General features: G+C 35.1%; 1 protein-coding gene across 1 annotated transcript in view; it reads left to right on the forward strand.

The window, feature by feature from the left end:
• The first annotated feature begins 285 nt into the window (after positions 1-285).
• Positions 286-18,041, forward strand: part of Pik3c3 (phosphatidylinositol 3-kinase catalytic subunit type 3) — a 117,502-nt gene continuing 99,746 nt past the window's right edge. The window contains exons 1-4 of the mRNA XM_047526300.1: positions 286-427; positions 3,819-4,007; positions 5,609-5,752; positions 14,589-14,718. Coding sequence (XP_047382256.1) covers positions 360-427; positions 3,819-4,007; positions 5,609-5,752; positions 14,589-14,718 — 531 coding nt within the window. The 5' untranslated portion in view covers positions 286-359. The remainder of the gene's footprint in view (positions 428-3,818; positions 4,008-5,608; positions 5,753-14,588; positions 14,719-18,041) is intronic.

Here is an 18,041-nt window from a genome sequence, read left to right on the forward strand (position 1 = left end):
GAATCAAATTTCGTTTTAGATTGTTTCTAGGTACAGCGCAAGCTCAAATGACTTCTGTTTCTTTAAAAAAAGAAAAGGTCCTGTCAAGACAGGAAGACTGGAATGTAACCGGATAGGCTGTGTTTCCGGCATTCTATTTACCCTTAAGCAAGATGGTGGGTGAAGTTTGCACACGCGCAGAGGCAACGTTTGAGAGGGAAGTTCCGGCGCGTTAGTATGCGCTTCGGGCAGTGATTGGTAGCCTGAGAGGGGAGGGGCGGAACCGGAAGTACCTGTGTAGTGAAGCTCAAGTGGTTCAATTCTGGCGTCTTTCCTTTGCCTCTCTTCCCGTTTCAGGTTGTACTTTTACTGAGGTTATCATGGGCGAAGCAGAGAAGTTCCACTATATCTACAGTTGTGACCTAGACATCAACGTGCAGCTTAAGATGTAAGAGCACCCTGGGAACAGGGAGTGAGATTGTTAGGGTGTAGGGAAGGGGAGGTAGGGCCCTGTAGGAGACAAGGGACTGGAATAGAAGATGGTGACTTTCGTGAAGATCAGGACTGGGGGCAACCGGGAGGACTGTGGCCAGGGAAGCCGAGAGCGGATTATGAGGGACCCTGTGAGAGAAAGTTTGACTTGGTTTCCGTAAGAAATTGAGGGATGGGAACAAGCTCTAACTTCCACAGTGTTTACAGTCTTAAAAGCATTTTGCTTTTCAACTTTTTGAGGAGTTACCACTTCCTAATTTTACTCATGAAAAATTCAAGTCGTGAAGTCGTTTTCCTGCCATAAATAAGTGGGAAATTTTTACTTTAGAGCAGGGTTTAAGGTTGCGTGCATGATGCCCTGGGTTTGATAACCAATACTCCCGGCAAACAGCAGCAGCAACAACAAAAAACAACAGGGTTGGAGGGTAGAATAGAGACCGGAGCAATTTTGAAGAGATAGACACGTTAGATGTGATGGTTGAGAGTAAGATGAGCTCATGTGTGCCGTATTAAGGGCATTAAAGGTGATGGAAGCATACATTGAGTGTTTGGGCAGTCGGACATTAAGGCAGGGGCGTTGTGAGAATGTCCAAGATGAGAGTTCCAGTTGCAAAGGGACCATGAAGATAGGAGAAAACATCTTGCGGGAGAAATTTGAGGCGCTACGTTTACAGTTAACCTCAATAGCATGACATCTTGAAATGAGAGTAATGGATTTGATACAATAATAGGGAATAGAGTTGGAAATCATGTTCTTAAAAGGTAGATGTATAGAACTATTTTTGAAGCTATTGGATTATTAATCACAATATAATTCATAATCAGTAAACATTTATTTTTGTTGTTGTTGTTGTTATTGTGGTTGTTTGTTTTGTTTTGTTTTGTTTTGTTACTGGGGATTGAACCCAGGGAGCTACATTCCCAGACCTTCTTATTTTTTATTTTGAAACAGTCTCACCAAGTTTCTCAGGGCCCTAAGTTGCTGAGGCCAAACTCAAACTTTTGATCTTCGTGCCTCAGCCTCCTGGGCTGCTAGGATTACAGGTGTGAGCAACCATGCCTGGCTTAATGTGTATTTTTAATCAATATTATACATATTTGTCATTCAAGGGGCTGAATGTCTGCATCATGTAATAAATACATTTTCTCAGTGCCCTTAGGACATGGTCACTTCAGCTGTCCCAAAGCACTATAAAAAAAAAAAAAAAAAAAAAAAAAAAAAAAAACTTGTCCAAACCTGAGTTTATCATTTACTTACCTGTCTTAACTATAATCTTCCTGTGTTTTCTATTTGGTGATTGTTAGCATGATCCAATTTTGTTAAGACAAGCTGAGTCTTATTGATAATCCTTTCTTACAGTCTCTGTTGTGTCACTCAGCAAGATATTTTAAATCTGACTGCTAAACTTCTTTGTTCCATTCTCCTTTTTCTGTCTTACTGCTCCAGTAGTAGGATACCATTTTCATTTCTATTATGGTGGCAGGTCTCTAATTTTTCTCACTTTCAGTCTTACCCCTCTAGTTTGTATGTTTTTATGTTTAATGCCAAAAGTATAAATACAATCTGATTATGTTATTTTCTCACTTCAGTTAACAGTATTTTTTCCCCCATACTAGGGATTGAATCCAGGGGTCCTTAACCACTGAGCTACATCCCTAGCCCTTTTTATTTTTTATTTTGAAACAAGGTCTCACTGAGTTGCTTGGGACCTTACTAAGTTGCTGAGGCTGGCTTTCAATTGGAGATCCTCCTGCCTCAGCCTCCTGAAGCTGGGATTACAGGCTTGAGTCACCACACCTGGCTTAACAGGTTCTTAAATGTTCATTTTGTGAATTTGAAAGTTACTTATATTCACTGTCTAGCTCCTACTTTTCATTCATTTTTACCTTCTTCCTCATAGCTTTATGCTTTACCTATACCAAACAACTTGCATCTCCCCACACCATATTGCCAGTTTGCATTTGCTTTTGTATGTGCTGTTTTTTGTTGTTGTTTATTTCTTGTTTTTAAGCATTAAGGAAGCAATTTTTATTCAATGTGATATGTGCTCTCACTGGAATAAACAGGAGACAAATACAAGACATACCAAAGTTCAACATCAAAGGGTTGTTTACATCTGATAATATGAAGAATAGTCTGTTAAACAACAGTACACAGTAAAGTCTGGGTCTCTTAAGGATGAAGACAATGGTAGTGGTGGTAAAATGGTTTCCAAAGGTGATTACTTCATAACTGAGACCAGAAACTGATGAAAATATGGATATCACCCTTCCACACAGAGTAATTTTGGTGTGAAATTTTCATAGAATTGAAACTATGTTCACTGCCGTTTGTGCAGAATGGAAATTCCAAGGCTGAGTGAGGCACTTCATCTGGGGAGAGCCTTCTTGCTGGGATTCATGGCAGAGTTCCAAGGTTGGGCAGGGTATCCCATGAGAGACCAACTATATGTACTGTTCTTTATCTTTGAAATGACTTCCTACCGCTTTTCCTCCCTTTTCCTGTGTTTTGTTCAGGATTATTTCAGGCATTTATGTAAGATCCTAGATCCCTGCCCCAAAAGGTTAGGTGTTTCTGAGGCTTTATTTATCTTCCTGTAAAGGGAAGAGTATTGGCTTTGGCTTCCTTGCCCTGGATTTTTTTGGTGCTCTATTGCTTGCTTTGTTACCTTAGACAATATGTTTGAGTCTCTGTTTCCTCACGTATACAATGAGAATATGAGTGAAAGTAATAAAGAAAGATCATGTAAAATGTTTGGACATTATCTGATATAATCTTGACGTCTAAGGAATGCTTCTATCTCTTTAATAATGTCCTGTGCATATCTTTTATGACATGTAACACTATATTTTTTAATTTTAAGAAATGGTCAGATAATAAGTCTATCATTTAAAAAAAAAATAGAAAGAATATAAAAAGAATATCCAGGCAAAAGTAAGTTTTTCTTCTAGAAGCTATGACTTAACATTTCGTCTCACACCATATTGTTTATTTTGTCTTTCACTTCTGGACTCCCATGCCTACTACACTAAACGTTTATTGAAAGAGTAGTTGAATAAGTGGTCAACTTGAATAAAAAAAACTCAGGCAAGAGTTGGTGGCAAGATTTAAGATGAAAAAGCCTAAAATTGAGAAATGTGTTGATGAGGATAGAATATTCATGGACATATTATGATTTTCAGAAAACATTATCATATGTAATTGTATTTAATTTATAAACCTGGAAAATGTTCTTTCATAGTCTAAGATTACTTTGACAGCATAAACTTTTCTTTGTATTTGTTGTGCATTTGTATATTTGCTTGAAAAATGTATGTCTAACACATTATTGTTCTTGTGCTTTTAGAGGAAGTTTGGAAGGGAAGAGAGAACAAAAGAGTTATAAAGCTGTCCTAGAAGACCCCATGTTAAAGTTTTCAGGGCTGTACCAAGAGACATGCTCTGATCTTTATGTGACTTGTCAAGTTTTTGCAGAAGGAAAGCCTCTGGCCTTGCCAGTGAGAACATCTTACAAGGCATTTAGTACAAGATGGAAGTAAGTTTTGTGTTGTGTTGTTTTGTTTTTTGCATGTGGTAGATGTATGAGTGTACCTTTTTCCCCACATCAACATTTATCGTTTTTTGTATTCTTGATAATTGCCATTCTGATTGGAGTGAGAAGAAATCTTAGAGTAGTTTTGATTTGCATTTCTCTAATTGTTAAGGATGTTAACATTTTTTCATTTATTTGTTGATCCATTTTATATGATATTGGGAAAGGTTAAGGGTTAAGGAAGGAATGACATGGGGAAGAAGAGAACAAAATGATATTCAATATAGCTTTTTGGTGTCTGACTAGATCTTTTCATAAGTTGTAGAATATTTAGAGCAGTTTTCAAACTTTTCATCTGTAGGCCTGTTTTCTTCACAAGAACTGTTGTGCAGGAACCCAATATGTTAAACAGATTAAAGTGGAATTACTTTGATTTAAAGAGATTTTGGGGGCTAGGAGTTGAATAGCCAAGGTTTGAGGTGAATGATCATTTGGTCTTCGGCATTGTCTCCTAGAAATTAAAGAACAGAAATAGAGGTGAGTCATTTCATAGTTCAGTTTGAATATTCACTGATTTTTCTTTTTAATTTGTTTCTTGCATTCATTATGGTGATTGAACCCAGGAATGCTTCACCACTGAGCCACATCTTCAGACCTTTCTATTTTTTATTTTTGAGACAGGATTTCCCCAAGTTGCTGAGTGTGACATTGAACTTGCAATTCTCCTTCCTCAGTCTCCCAAGATGCTGGGTTGCTGGGATTACAGACTGGTCCACCATGTCCAGTTTTCCTTAGTTTTAGCCAGAGTTCATTAACTTCTTGGTTAGTGGCAAAAGATGGTTCTATTTAGTATTTTCCTTTTCAGCCTACTCTACCATGTAGTAATTAATCCATATTTAAGCTTATCTATAGAGATAATGGCTTTCTTAAGTATGAAGTTTATTTTTTTCAGAATGTTATTGAAGAGAATGTTTTAATGCTTTTTGCTTCTTAAAATTGATGGTTATCTTCAACTTTTCCTAGAAGTTCTCAAATTTATATGGTGCATAACAGTGATGTGTTCCTTAAGTTTTTGCAAGTTCTGTTCATTTTTTGCCCAATCAAATGTATTTGACCTAGACTGAGGTAAGTTCCTTTGAGGATAATTGAGTAAACAGAGAAATAGGATTCTGTGTGTCTTCTGGGTATTGGTTTGTGTAGTTTGTACAGTATACTTTCAGGATTTTAAAAACCATCTGCTGCCTAATGGAGTAGAACTTGTCAAATGAAACCATTTTAAATGCAGGAGAAAGTTCACAAAAACGAATATAGAATAAGATAAAAGAACTGTTATTAGTGTATTATGAACAAACTTTCCTTTGTGAGATAATACATACAAACATGCTTTGAAAACATAAAGCACTAATATCTAAGTGGAATCAGTATTAATGAAATAAAACTTGAACAACAACAAAAAAAACCCTTGCATAAGATTTTACATGTCTGACTAGAGCAAGCTTGTAACTGTTCATTTTATAAAGGTAGTGGATGCTGTACAGTGACATGTGGATGTGGTTTGGTCATTTGGTTGTGTGTATGTGTTTATGACAACATTATTTCTATAGCTGGAACGAATGGCTCAAACTGCCTGTGAAATACCCTGACCTGCCCAGGAATGCACAAGTGGCCCTGACCATATGGGATGTGTATGGACCAGGAAAAGCAGTGCCTGTAGGAGGAACGACCGTTTCACTCTTTGGAAAATATGGGTAAGTATTCTGTTTCTCTAATCTGTAGGAATAGTGTAGCTTTCTAGCTCATTTCATTTCTGGAGGATTTTAATTATTTATGCCATCTGATTCTCTGCGTGAAAACTAGGAACATAGGATTTCATCTTCCTTGAGACTGAATTTCATGTGCTTCCTACAGGATATGCAGATAGATTAATTAAGAAAACATATATATTACTCTAATGTTAGTTATTGATAATGTGACACCACCTCCCCACCCCCTCCCACCTCCCACCCCCCGCCACCCCCGGTACTGAGGATTGAACTCAAGTTGCTTAGCCACTGGGGTTTTTATTTTTACTTTTTATTTCATGCCCTTTTTATCTTTTATTTCAAGACAGTATCTCACCAAGTTTATTAGGGCCTCACTAAGTTGCTGAATTTGGCTTTGAACTTGCTGTCCTCTTGCTTTATCTTACTAAGCTGCTGGAATTATAGGTGTATGGCACTGTGCCTGGCTGGTGATCTGATTTCTAATAGAAAGTAGATGTTTTCGGGAAATAAAACTTTGCTTTTGGGGAAAAAAGACTATTTGATATTTACTATAACTTCTTTGTTATGGAGTTTTCCTACTTTGTTATAATAGTAACAGGAAGATACAAAGGCTTTTTAATTTTTAAGTATTAATTTGCTATTGATGGTAATGATATTAAAGAAAAGTTGATAAAATTTTTAGAAAAAACTTATAACCAATATAACCAGTAAAAAATTTTTTTATTGTTAAAAAAAATAACAACTCAGTCTTAAAAGTCTCTCTTTTTAAAATTTGGTACCAAGGATTTAACCCAGTGGCACTTAACCACTGGGCCACATCTGCAGCCCATTTTTATTTTGAGACAGGGTCTTGCTAGGTTGCTGAGGCTGACCTTGAGCTCACTGTCCTCCTGCCTCAGCCTCCCAAGCCACTGAGATTACAGATGTGTGCTACTGAACCTTTCTTTTCTCCCCACAGTACTGGGGATTGAACCCAGGATCTCACACGTGCTAGGCAAGTGCTCTACTACTGAGCTACACCCCCAGCTCTCTATTCCTTTTTCCCTTGGAGAAAGGGATCACTTTTTGTTTTTTAGAAAATTGGCATCATTTCTGTTATTTTTTCTGCATTTTATAGTTTGGAAGTTTTCCTAAGAACTTTGTTCATCATCCAGTATTTAGTTATGTAGGTACATTGTTCATACAGGAGAGGTAGACAAATGGTTGAACTTGTTTTCCCATTTACAAGTTTTAAGAATATTGAGTTGCTGCCCTAGTAGCATTTTTATGGGCTGGTGGTGGGAGGGACAGAGGGACTGCACCCAGGTGCACCCTACCATTGGGCTATGTCTTCAGACCTTGTTATTTTTTATTTTGAGACAGAGTCTTGCTAAGTTGCTTAGGTCCTTGCTAACTTGCTGAGGCCGACTTCAAACTTGGGATCCTCTTACTTTAGCCTCCAAATTCCTGGATAAATAGGTGTGTGCCACTGTGCTTGGCTTTACCCTAGTAACCTGAAAAGTTGAGAATGATGGTTTCTTTTTGTTTTGAAGAAACTTTTTTCAATTTAAACATTTTGGATATTGTTTTAGTCCATTGTTTTCTATATAGTGTTCAAAATATCCCATTGGTTAGTAGTAGCCCCTTCAAGTGGACCCCATGTCCTTTCAACAGTACAGTAGTGGTCATTTAGTAGCTGCTTCTTTACTTTTTGGTAGACAAGTTAGTCCAGACTCATTCAGTAATTTCGTATCCTTTCAGGGCAAAACGATGTGTACTTTAATTGTCTGTATTATCAGATGTCTTAATTTTTGTTCATTTTAAAGTTACCCATCTCCTTATTTTGTACATCAGTAAATATAAATGGGTACAATCATATTTTGGTGTTTCTTGATTTTATTTGTTTTATGTAAGTTGCTTTTTGGTACCTTTTGCCCATTTTTAATAGAGATAATTCACATACCATAAAAGTCTTTGCATTTTTTTTCAAGTTGTCATTTTTGTGAGTCCTTGTAGATGCATGAAATTAGTCATTTGTGTATTACATTGCAAGTACTGTTTTTTTCTCTTAGGTTTATTCTTTTGAATTACTGTATGTTTGTTTGATTGCTATTTATGAATCTTAAATTCCTATGTTCATTGAATTTATCAGGTTTGCTTTCTTTTTAATCTGTGAATTTCATGTTTTAAAAAGTTCTTCCTGCTGGGGAGATAGCTCAGCTGGTAGAGTGCTTGCCATGCAAGCACAAGGCCCTGAGTTCGATCCCCAGTACCACAAAAAAAAAAAAAAAAAAAAAAAAAAAGTTCTTCCCCATTTAAGGTTTTTTTTTCCTTCTGCTCTGCTTTATTCCTTCATGTTTGTTTGATTAATCTGAAATTATGTTTCTGAAAGGAATGATAGATAATGCAAATAAGCTTTAAAAAAAATAAAACCCAAAAGAAATGGTTTGTATAGTCCCAATGTTCTTTAGTTTATAAACCATCTTTTGATTGAGTATATAAATTCATTTCTTAATGTGCTAAAGTCTTTTTTTTTAATGGTTGCTTGGAACATTTTATTGGGTTCTGGTAAGTAGAGGGTGGCCAATATGCTATAGAAGTTTGGGGTAATAGAGCAACTTGGTCTCCTCTGGATCTGGATTTATCTGTGGATCTTGACAATTTCTTAACCTCTTTGGGACATTTTTCTTCAATGCTTCCTTTGGGATAGGAGATTGAAGATGGATCTGGACACTGGTCTTGATAATTCTGGAGTCAGAGAAGTTCAAGGGCATGGTACAGTGCTGAGGGCCTTACTGTTGTATCCTCCCATTGTAGATGGTTTCAGAAGTTCAGTCCATGGTCAGCTGACTCCATAGCCCTGGACCCAAGCTGAAGTAGAACACCATGGTGGAATGGGATGTTGGGATTAAGCTACTCAGTTCATGACAGTAAATAAAGAGAGTCTTAAGAGCAGGGAGATATAGTATATTGTGTAGTGGTGAGAAAAGTAAGTTGTAGAAATAGATTATTTGGCTTTAAAGCCTAGTGTCTGTGTCTAATATCTGTGTATCCTTGGACAAATTATTTAATCTCCCTGTGTCTCAATCTCTTCATCTGTAAAATGAAATATCAATACCTACTTTTTAGTTTTTGATCATTATATATTACTAAGTACATTTAATGGGTTTAATGAATATATTTATATATTCTATGTTACATAATATGTATCTGTATTTAATAAATGTTGTTATAGTGGACTCATTAAATATTAGCTATCATTACTTTGTGCTGTTTTGTCAGTTTTGAATAATATTGTAAAATGTTTAATATTAAGTAGAGATAGTCATTATTAGTCTTCCTTTTAAAATGTCTCGATAATCTCCAAATTTGTTTTTCCAAGTAAATTTTAATATTGTTTTCTCAGTTTAAAAATAAAATTCATTGTTATTTTGTTTACACATCTTAGTTGAATTTTTTGTTAATTGAGGAAAGTATCGATGTGCTTATAATGTTGAATTTTTCTATCCAGAAATAGGGTGTGTAAGAATGGCTTCAATTCATGAATAAAATCTAGATGTAATTACATGAAGAATAGCTTGATTACTTATTAATGGGTATTTATTTTAGTTCAGTGTAGCTGTTAGAGATATTTGTTATTGAAATCCATACAGAAATAATACTTGAGACATAATTAGAAGCATTGTAACTTCCAGTTTTTAAGTGTACTTTTTCATAAAATTGTATGTTAAGCAGAATGGACATATTACTAAATCAGTTTTGTTTCTTTTTCTGGAGTGATTACTCCTTTTTGTTTTTGTCTACTAGGAAAGGTTTGCTTGCCACAGAGAGAAAAAAAGTGTAAAACACTTTATTACCTTTAGTGGCTAAATGTTTTCCAGAAATAGCCGATCTCTAGTTTTTTCCTTCTGGGTTCTATACGGGTGCTTTATCTTCTGGAATATCCACTGGAGGTTTGTATAAAAACCCCTATTTTAATATTTGTGTACATTTTAGATGAACTTAGGATCTAATTTCAAGAAGATTTTCTTACTAGACTATAGAAATGCAACAGAATGACCTGCCTAAAGCTAAATAAGTGATTTCTCAGAATGACATACTTGGCACTATTCACTTTGCCTTTGGCAAGTTTTTGAAACGTACATTTTATCAGTAGTAGTCAATCTATAAACAGGAATCATTTGGAAAGCTTACTAGAGGAAGTTCCTTCAGTCACTAATTCAGTAAGTTTGAGGTCTCAGGTGATTCTTTGAAAGGTAGGCTGTGGACCACATTTTGAGAAACATTGTTATTCTTTGTCTTAGTAGTCTATTTATATGACTTATACATACAGTTCTTTTCATACTCTCTTCTTCTTTTATTGCTTCCCTCTGTATTTGTTATTCTATGCATATTTCAGAAAAGAAAAATGTCCATTACATCCCATCTAAACCAAACTGGAAATGTATCTGAAAGACAAATCAATAGTACTTATTTTGCTTAAAAAGGTAATTGAACCCCAAAGATTTTCATAAAGATAGTAGCAGTAATTGGGAGTCAAATTTAAATTTATTAATTTTTTTTGTCATTAATTAAAATAAGATTTTGAATCTTGGAAAACTATCAGTTTTCTCTTAACTCTAACTTGAAAATAGTTCATGCTGTTCTTGCATGTTCTGAACACATCAGATACAAGTGAAATGTTAGAGAGCCACACTGATTCTATGAAATTATTTCACTTAGACCCAGGTTTCTCGTACTTGAGCCATTTTCTCATTACTTTAAAAATGCTAGTCATATCTCTTTACTAAGTATATTCTTCTTTATTTGATATTATTATTTAACCTAGATTATTTTTTTAACTTCCATTTATTTTAAAGGGAAAATTTGATATCCTTGCCACATTATCACTTAACATTGATAGGTATTAGTAAAATACAATGAGAACCCTAAGTTACTAAATTTTAGAAATTGAAGCAAAAAAATCTAATGAAAACAAATGATATTAAAATAATATTAAATATATTTGATTTGCAAAATATGTATGCAATACTTGCAAAGAAAGAAAAAGATCCTTTGTTAGAATGATTCTGTTTGTGCCTAGTCAGATGTAACAGAATATTCATTTCATAGTTGTTTATGGTTAAGATGAGATTTTATGTCAATATTTTCTTTATTAATCCAACCAACTTCTATGTGGTTGTTGGGTAGTTATTCAATTGATAACATTAGATTTTAATCCAGGTCTTTTTGGGTTACTTGAACAGTAAGGAAGGAGTACAGAAATGCTAGATTAGCAGTTTCTGTTCCCCCCTAGGCTGGCACTTATATTGACCTTCCCTTCAGAAGAAGGGATTCTAAGGAACCCTATGTAAGAAAAATAATTCCTTCTTCCCTGTATCCTGGGGCTTTGCTCCAATGGTGAGCTGGGTTGCAGTTGAGAAAAGCCAGGTGTCCCCTGGCAGGCCTATTACTTCTGGTGCAGATTTGAATTGTGTAAGAATCTTATCTTCTAAATGTTTCAAGTACTTCGGGAGGGTGCACAGCTGCTTCTCTGCTTGGCGCCACTGACACCCATGGAGACAAAACAACATGAGTCTTCTGAGTGGTCTCAGTAGGAAACCTATGCTAATTTTCTTCAACCTGTCATCAGAAGTTATATCACATAGTTGAGTATGATGCCACAGGCCTTCGATCCCAACTACTTGGGAGGCTGGAGATAGGAGGAGTGCAAATTTGAGGCCAGCCTAGGCAACTTAGCAAGACTGTGTCTCAAAATAACGAATAAGTGTTGGGGATGTAGCTCAGTGGTAGAGTGCCCTGAATTTAATTCTCATTACTGCACACACAAAAAAGTTGTATCTTATGCCAGCACTGTTCTCATGGCTGAAAAGAAAAGTGCCTTAGACCACAGCTTCCTCAGGTGTTTCTTATGTAGTGTAATAACACCATTTGCCCCCTCACCTTTTTCCCTAAAAGGTCTTAGTACACACATAGTAGCTTGGAAAAGTGGTCCTGAAAGTACTGATAATCTTGTGACTACCAATCTTTGCTATTTGCTAATATCTGCTTTGTATACTTGAGTCAGTGTGAACCAGAACTTCCTGGAGAAGTCTAATGAATAATTGAAAGACTGATCTTTTAGCATAAGGCTAGAATAGCTTATTGTCCTTAATTCGAACATCTAGCTTGTGAGATTTCTAAGTAGCTTAAGAATGGATTGATCATTAGGCTGGATTGGCAAAGTACCATAAGCAAGCTGCAGATTTCTCTTGCAGATGTTTTTTCCAAATGTGAATTCTGAAGTCAAGGCAGTTGCTGCTGTAGTGGCTTGGCACTCCAGGCTGGAACAGCAGGAGCAGCTGTTGCTGAGGCCTCTGCTGAAGTTGAGGGAAGGCCTGCTGTGTTGTGTCTATTGACTTGTCTATTTGGCTTAATTTCCCAAGTGGACATGATGCTCTGAGTGTCTTCTGTCTTGCCACCTGGAGGCTGTGTAACTCTGCAAGATTCCATTAATGTCAAAAGAAAGTAATATGCTCACTTGATCATTTAAGTTGCTTGGCATCACTCCTACCTTCCACATTCCCTGTCCTTAAATCTCTTATCCAGAGCCATCCCATGGCACCTCAGTCATTTAGTAAACTGACTTCCTGCCAAATGTGCTTACTTTTGATATAGTTAAATCCAACCAGATTTTCACTGGGGGGTAGGGAGAAGGAAGGGAAGCCTTTGACTACTTCTGAAGATATTTAAAGTACATTATTACCTCAACTGTACCTAGTTCCTTAGAGCTTAATGTAAGAAGATCTGTTTATGTTGCATGTTTATCTCAGTTGAAAGGGAAAGAAAATTAACTTTATAAAAGATGTGTATATGTATTTTTTGTAATACAACTTTTTTAATGTTTGTCCTAAATAAATATTGAGAGATTCTCTACCACCAGTCAGTGCATTTTCACTTGGGCCTATGTAAGATGTCAAAAATATGGTTGCTTAGAACTAGCAATTCTATTGCCAATTTGAGAAATCTTTCTAACAGATATGGTCATTAATCTTCTTGTAATCATAGGTTTGTAGCTGTCTTTTTTTTGATATTTATTTATTTATTTTGCAGTACTAGGATTTGAAACCAGGGGCACTCTCCTGCTGAGATATCCCCCAGCCACTTTTTAATTTTTATTTTGATACAGGATCTCACTAAGTTGCCAACGCTGGCCTTCAATTTGTGATCTTCCAACCTCAACCTCCCAAATCTCTGGTATTATAGACAAATGCCACGAAGCTTGACTATAGTTATCTTTTATAGTTCCCAATCTAAATGATTATGGCATCATTACTGTATATATTATAATACATATTATAATTTACCTAAAAATATGTATGAAGTTTTTCATTAGTCAGAACATAATAATGGTAAAAATTTATGTAAGACTTTTTCTTCTTTTTTTTTAATTTTAATTTTAATTTTTTGGGGGACTGGGATTGAAACCAGGGTCACTCAACCACTGAGCCACATCCCCGCCCATTTTTTTGTACTTAGGGTCTCACTGAGTTGCTTAGGGCCTTGCCAGGTTTCTGAGGCTGGCTTCAAAACTCATGATCCTCCTGCCTCAGCCTCCTGAGCTACTGGGACTGAAAAGGAATCAGAATATTTTATTCTTCAAAAAATTACTAAATGTGAAATTGTGTAAAATGCTTTAGATTTCCTGTTCTCCTACACTGACTTCTAGTCTTTTTCTTTTCCTTTGTATTTGAAAATTTGTTCTTTCAGCTTTGGTGAATATGCTGTTTGAGTAGACTATATTTTAAAGACCTTGGTCAAAAACACTTATAAAAAGAACACACTAACACAAGGACATCTCTGCCTACTCATGAGAAACAAACTCAGAAACTTTTGACAGTAGCATAATTAAAACATATCATTGTCTAAAGCTTTTTATGAGTTGATGCAACCTTTGCTTTATATTTTCTTAATAGCTCTTTTAAGGAAACTTGATGAGAGGTCATGTGTTCTTTCACTTTAAATCAGGATAGCCAGACTTAGGCTGAATCCTGACTATATACTAAATTTCTAATTGTAAACATTGGAGATTTTTTTTTTTTAACATGAACCAACTATAGTATTTCCTTTTAGAACGTTCCTCTTTTTTTAATTTTTTCATATTTTTAAGAATGTCCCTCTTATGGAAAAGAAGATAGGAGGAAAATCATCCTGTACAGTGAAAAGGATCATTGTAGTGAACCATTGTGGTGTACTTATTATGTGGCAGTTACTATTCTAGATACTTTTTGCTAATAATGATTTTTAAAATGATTTCCAATAACCATGTGAGATATAGATATTTTTTATCAATTCCATATTACACATGAAAAAATCTGAGGGACTGAGAAGTTATTATTTTAAATTATCAAAGGTCATGCCTGTCATAAATGGCATAACTGGGATTCATACCCAGGCATGCTAAATTATCACTAGCAGAAAACAGTTATATGCCTTACAAATTTTTACTTCAGTCATTCTAAATGCAATATTTTTCTGTTGAATAGAAATCTGGTCTCTTGTTTCTAATATCGCTTCTGAAGTAATGAAGCATGCATGCTTCCTTCCTTTTCGCCTTCCACTTTGTAGATTTCTCCATAAGAGTTCTGATTGGTTGGAGGAGAAAAGAATGTCATGAGAAAAAGAATGTTACATGGATTTTAGTTGCTTAGTTCATTGCTATCTAACCAACTGGGGCCTTAAAGCTTGGCAATAAAGCCATGCATTTCTTTGCATAGAATTCTCTTTGTTTTTAGGAATGTAAAATTTCCTGTAATGAACTGCATTAATTTACTTCTGTCTGGAACACTGTCTTTTTCCCTAGCATGTTTCGTCAAGGGATGCATGACTTGAAAGTTTGGCCTAATGTAGAAGCAGATGGATCAGAACCCACAAAAACTCCTGGCAGAACAAGCAGTACTCTCTCAGAAGATCAGATGAGCCGCCTTGCCAAGGTATAAAAAAGAATTTTGAAACAAGTGGAATGTTCTGAAAGATGTCTATTACAGTATACCATGACATTATGAATTGTATCAGACTTTTTTATTTAATCTTTTTAGTAATGTCTTATTGAGATATAATTCACATACCATAAAATTCACTCTTGAAAAGTGTGCAGTTCATTGAGCTGTATAATCATCAGTGTATAATTTTAGAACATTTTAATCACCCTAAAAGAAACCATGTACTCCTTAGCAGTCACTCCCCACTTGCTTCTCCCTGTGGTTGCGGACAACTGCTAATCTACTTTCTGTTTTGATGCATCTTGCCTGTTCTGGACATTTCCTATAAATGGAATCATACATTCTGTGACTTTTTGTCTGAAATCTTATCAGATTTGAAAATGTGATTCTTCTAGTGATATTTTAAATGACTACCTACTTTTTCTGGTGACATAGCCTTAAAGATAAAAGTTTTAAATATTAGAGATACCTAGGATTTTGGGAAATGAAAACTTGTTATACAATTAGCTAATTTAAAAGGACATTCATCCTCATAAATGGATTGAGTTACTCTGTTTTTTTGTTCAAGACTGTTTTAATGTACAAAACTAGACTCAGTTCTGTTGTTAAATTGCAAAAATGTAATTTTTTTGTGAATCCCCCTTTACAAGAACTGTGTTAGATTCTGTTTAAAGATCCTTTTACTAATCTTTTGTTAAGACTTTCTTTTAATTTTTATATGTATTTTTCCACTGCAATTTAATTAGTATGAATAACTAATGTTTGGAGAAAGTTTCAATGTCAACTATTAACAGCCTGTTGCCTGTCCTTACGTATAAAAATAATCTAATAGTAATGATTATGAAGAATACTTTCTTTGGCTTGGCTGTTTTCTTTAACATAAAATTTTTTGTTATGATGTTCATTTTCTGTATTACTCTTTTAAGAAAATTTGATATTTTTTGCAACCTAATAAGTATATTGACCAGTATACTATTGCCAACCTCCTTTCTCTATGTTTAAATAAATAAAATTTAATATTCACTTTAGTTACTCACTTTGAGATTTTGTTTGCATTCTTCCGTGGCATACAGGAAAGTTCATAAGCTTTTCATGTATACTTTCTCTTTAAGAGTTTATTTTGTCAATGAACTTTTATTTAAACTACTCTTTGTGACTTTTATAAACCTTGAATATTAAGACTTTACTAGATTCAGATCATTTGTAGCCTGTCAGTCAGTGAAAAGTGAAAAAGGTTAAATCTTAAATACTAGAGCAATATGGACTATATTGAAGAAACAGAAGGTCTTTAATTTTCTTTTGCAGGCTCTACTATGTTTCATAGTTTGGATAAAATTCTAAATTTGAGGAGTAATGGACAGTCAAATGTAAAGCTGTATATAATGCAATTTGTCCACTTTACCTATTTTTTAAAATTATTTGGACTTGTTCACATTCCTGATTTTTGATGGAAGGTTCAAATTTTAGTTTTTAAAACTGACATTTTTCAAACATCAGTATGTGTAGTATAATCATCTAAATTTGTTCAAATTAGACTTTTGATTTTCCAGTATAGCATTATGTTAGATATTTCTCATTTCTTAGCCTCTGAATTTTTTAGTAGAAAAAAGGTGAGACTTGATAATGATCCATGTGTTCGTGTTTGAAGCAGTAATCCTTAAGAGCTATGTTGGTTCATATTTATGCTTTTCTTTACCTGTACACATTAGCAACTCTAGAAATGATCACCAAGCATAAATAGAGCTAAATGAGATGTTGGGAAGAAGTCTTCTTAATGTTTTTATTAATTGTTACTAATAATTATCAAAATCTTTGGAGTATATTAAGTTGGGCTCCACTTTTTCAAGAGATAGTTATTAAAATTCATGTGCTACTTGTTTTGCTCAGAATGGTTATCCATTTTCAGGGAAGTCTTTATTAATGTGTAAATCTTTAAAATGGGTATAAAGTTTAATGATAATAAGCATTTTGCAGTTTTATTGATGGTAACTGAAACCTAGCACTTTTCTCCCCTTTTTCCCTTTTTTGTGCTTCAAAAGTTAAAAACTGCTGAATGGAGTGGAGACTGCAGAGCTTACTAAGCACCAATAGCTTGTGTTAGTGTTAACTTATGTTCCCCAAAGGCTAAACAGAAACCAGCAAAGCTGTAATTACTTAAGGGAAAAAATGGATCCTGTGTTTAGCATTGTTAAGGAACTGCTCCTTCTTTGAACTAAACTATTTCTTAGTACTTTGGGCTAATATATTCCATTTTTCTCAATACAGCAGCTTGTCATGCTTTTGAGGTTTTAGCACCTATTATATCCCTGCTGCTATTGAAGAACTGTGTTTAAAATCAATGTTTTAGTGTTATGGTTTGGATAGGCGGTGTCCCCCCAAATCTCCTGTGTTAATGCAGATATGTTCAAAGGTGAAGAAATCAGATTATGATTTCTAATCAGTTCATCCTGATTTGAGTGGACTAATAACTATAGGGGCATGGCTAGAGGAGGTAGGCCACTAGGGGCATGTCCTGAAGGATTTGTCTTCCCTGGACCTCTTTCCTCTCTTCCTGCTTTCTAACTTCCATGAATGTAGCGGTGCTTCCACTATGATGTGTTACCTCACATTGGGCCCAGACCAATGGAGTTAGCTAACCATGGACTAAACCTCTGAGCTGTAAGCCAAAATAGATTTTCTGTCCTCTAAGTTGTTCTTGTCAGGTATTTTTGGTCACAGCAATGCAAAACTGACTAACATACTTAGGTTTGGTGATATTGGTAGCTTGCACGCTAGGCAGCAATTTATGTGCAAAGAACACTGTATCATGAGTCAGAATTTTGGCTATCCTTCCAACTCAGGGAAGATTGTTTCTGAGATTATAAAATCATAAATTTAGGATGGTTGCGTATGCACATCTATAATCCCAGTGACTTGGGAGATTGAGGCAAGAGAATCGCAAGTTCAAAGCCACCCTCAGCAACTTAGTGAGGTCCTAAGCAACGTAGTGAGACCCTCACACAAAATCAGTAAAAAAATAAATAAAAAGGGCTGGGGATATGACTCAGTGGTTAAGCATTCCTGGACTCAATCCCTGGTACCAGACAAACAAACATTGAAAAAAAAAAAAAGTGTAGAATGGTTGGTTTCCCATGTAGCTCTTTACATTCTATAATTCTAAAAGTTCTGACATGGCAAGTAATTGGGATTGTTTATCCCCTTGGATTTTATATTTACCATCTTAATAGAGAACAAAACTGTGATTATCAGTTTGCAGTTGTGGAGGTGTTATGATCATGTCATTTCTTTTCTTTAATAATAGACAAGCTGTGAGT

Source organism: Sciurus carolinensis, chromosome 15 (genome assembly GCF_902686445.1).
Source record: "Sciurus carolinensis chromosome 15, mSciCar1.2, whole genome shotgun sequence".
NCBI lineage: Eukaryota > Metazoa > Chordata > Mammalia > Rodentia > Sciuridae > Sciurus > Sciurus carolinensis.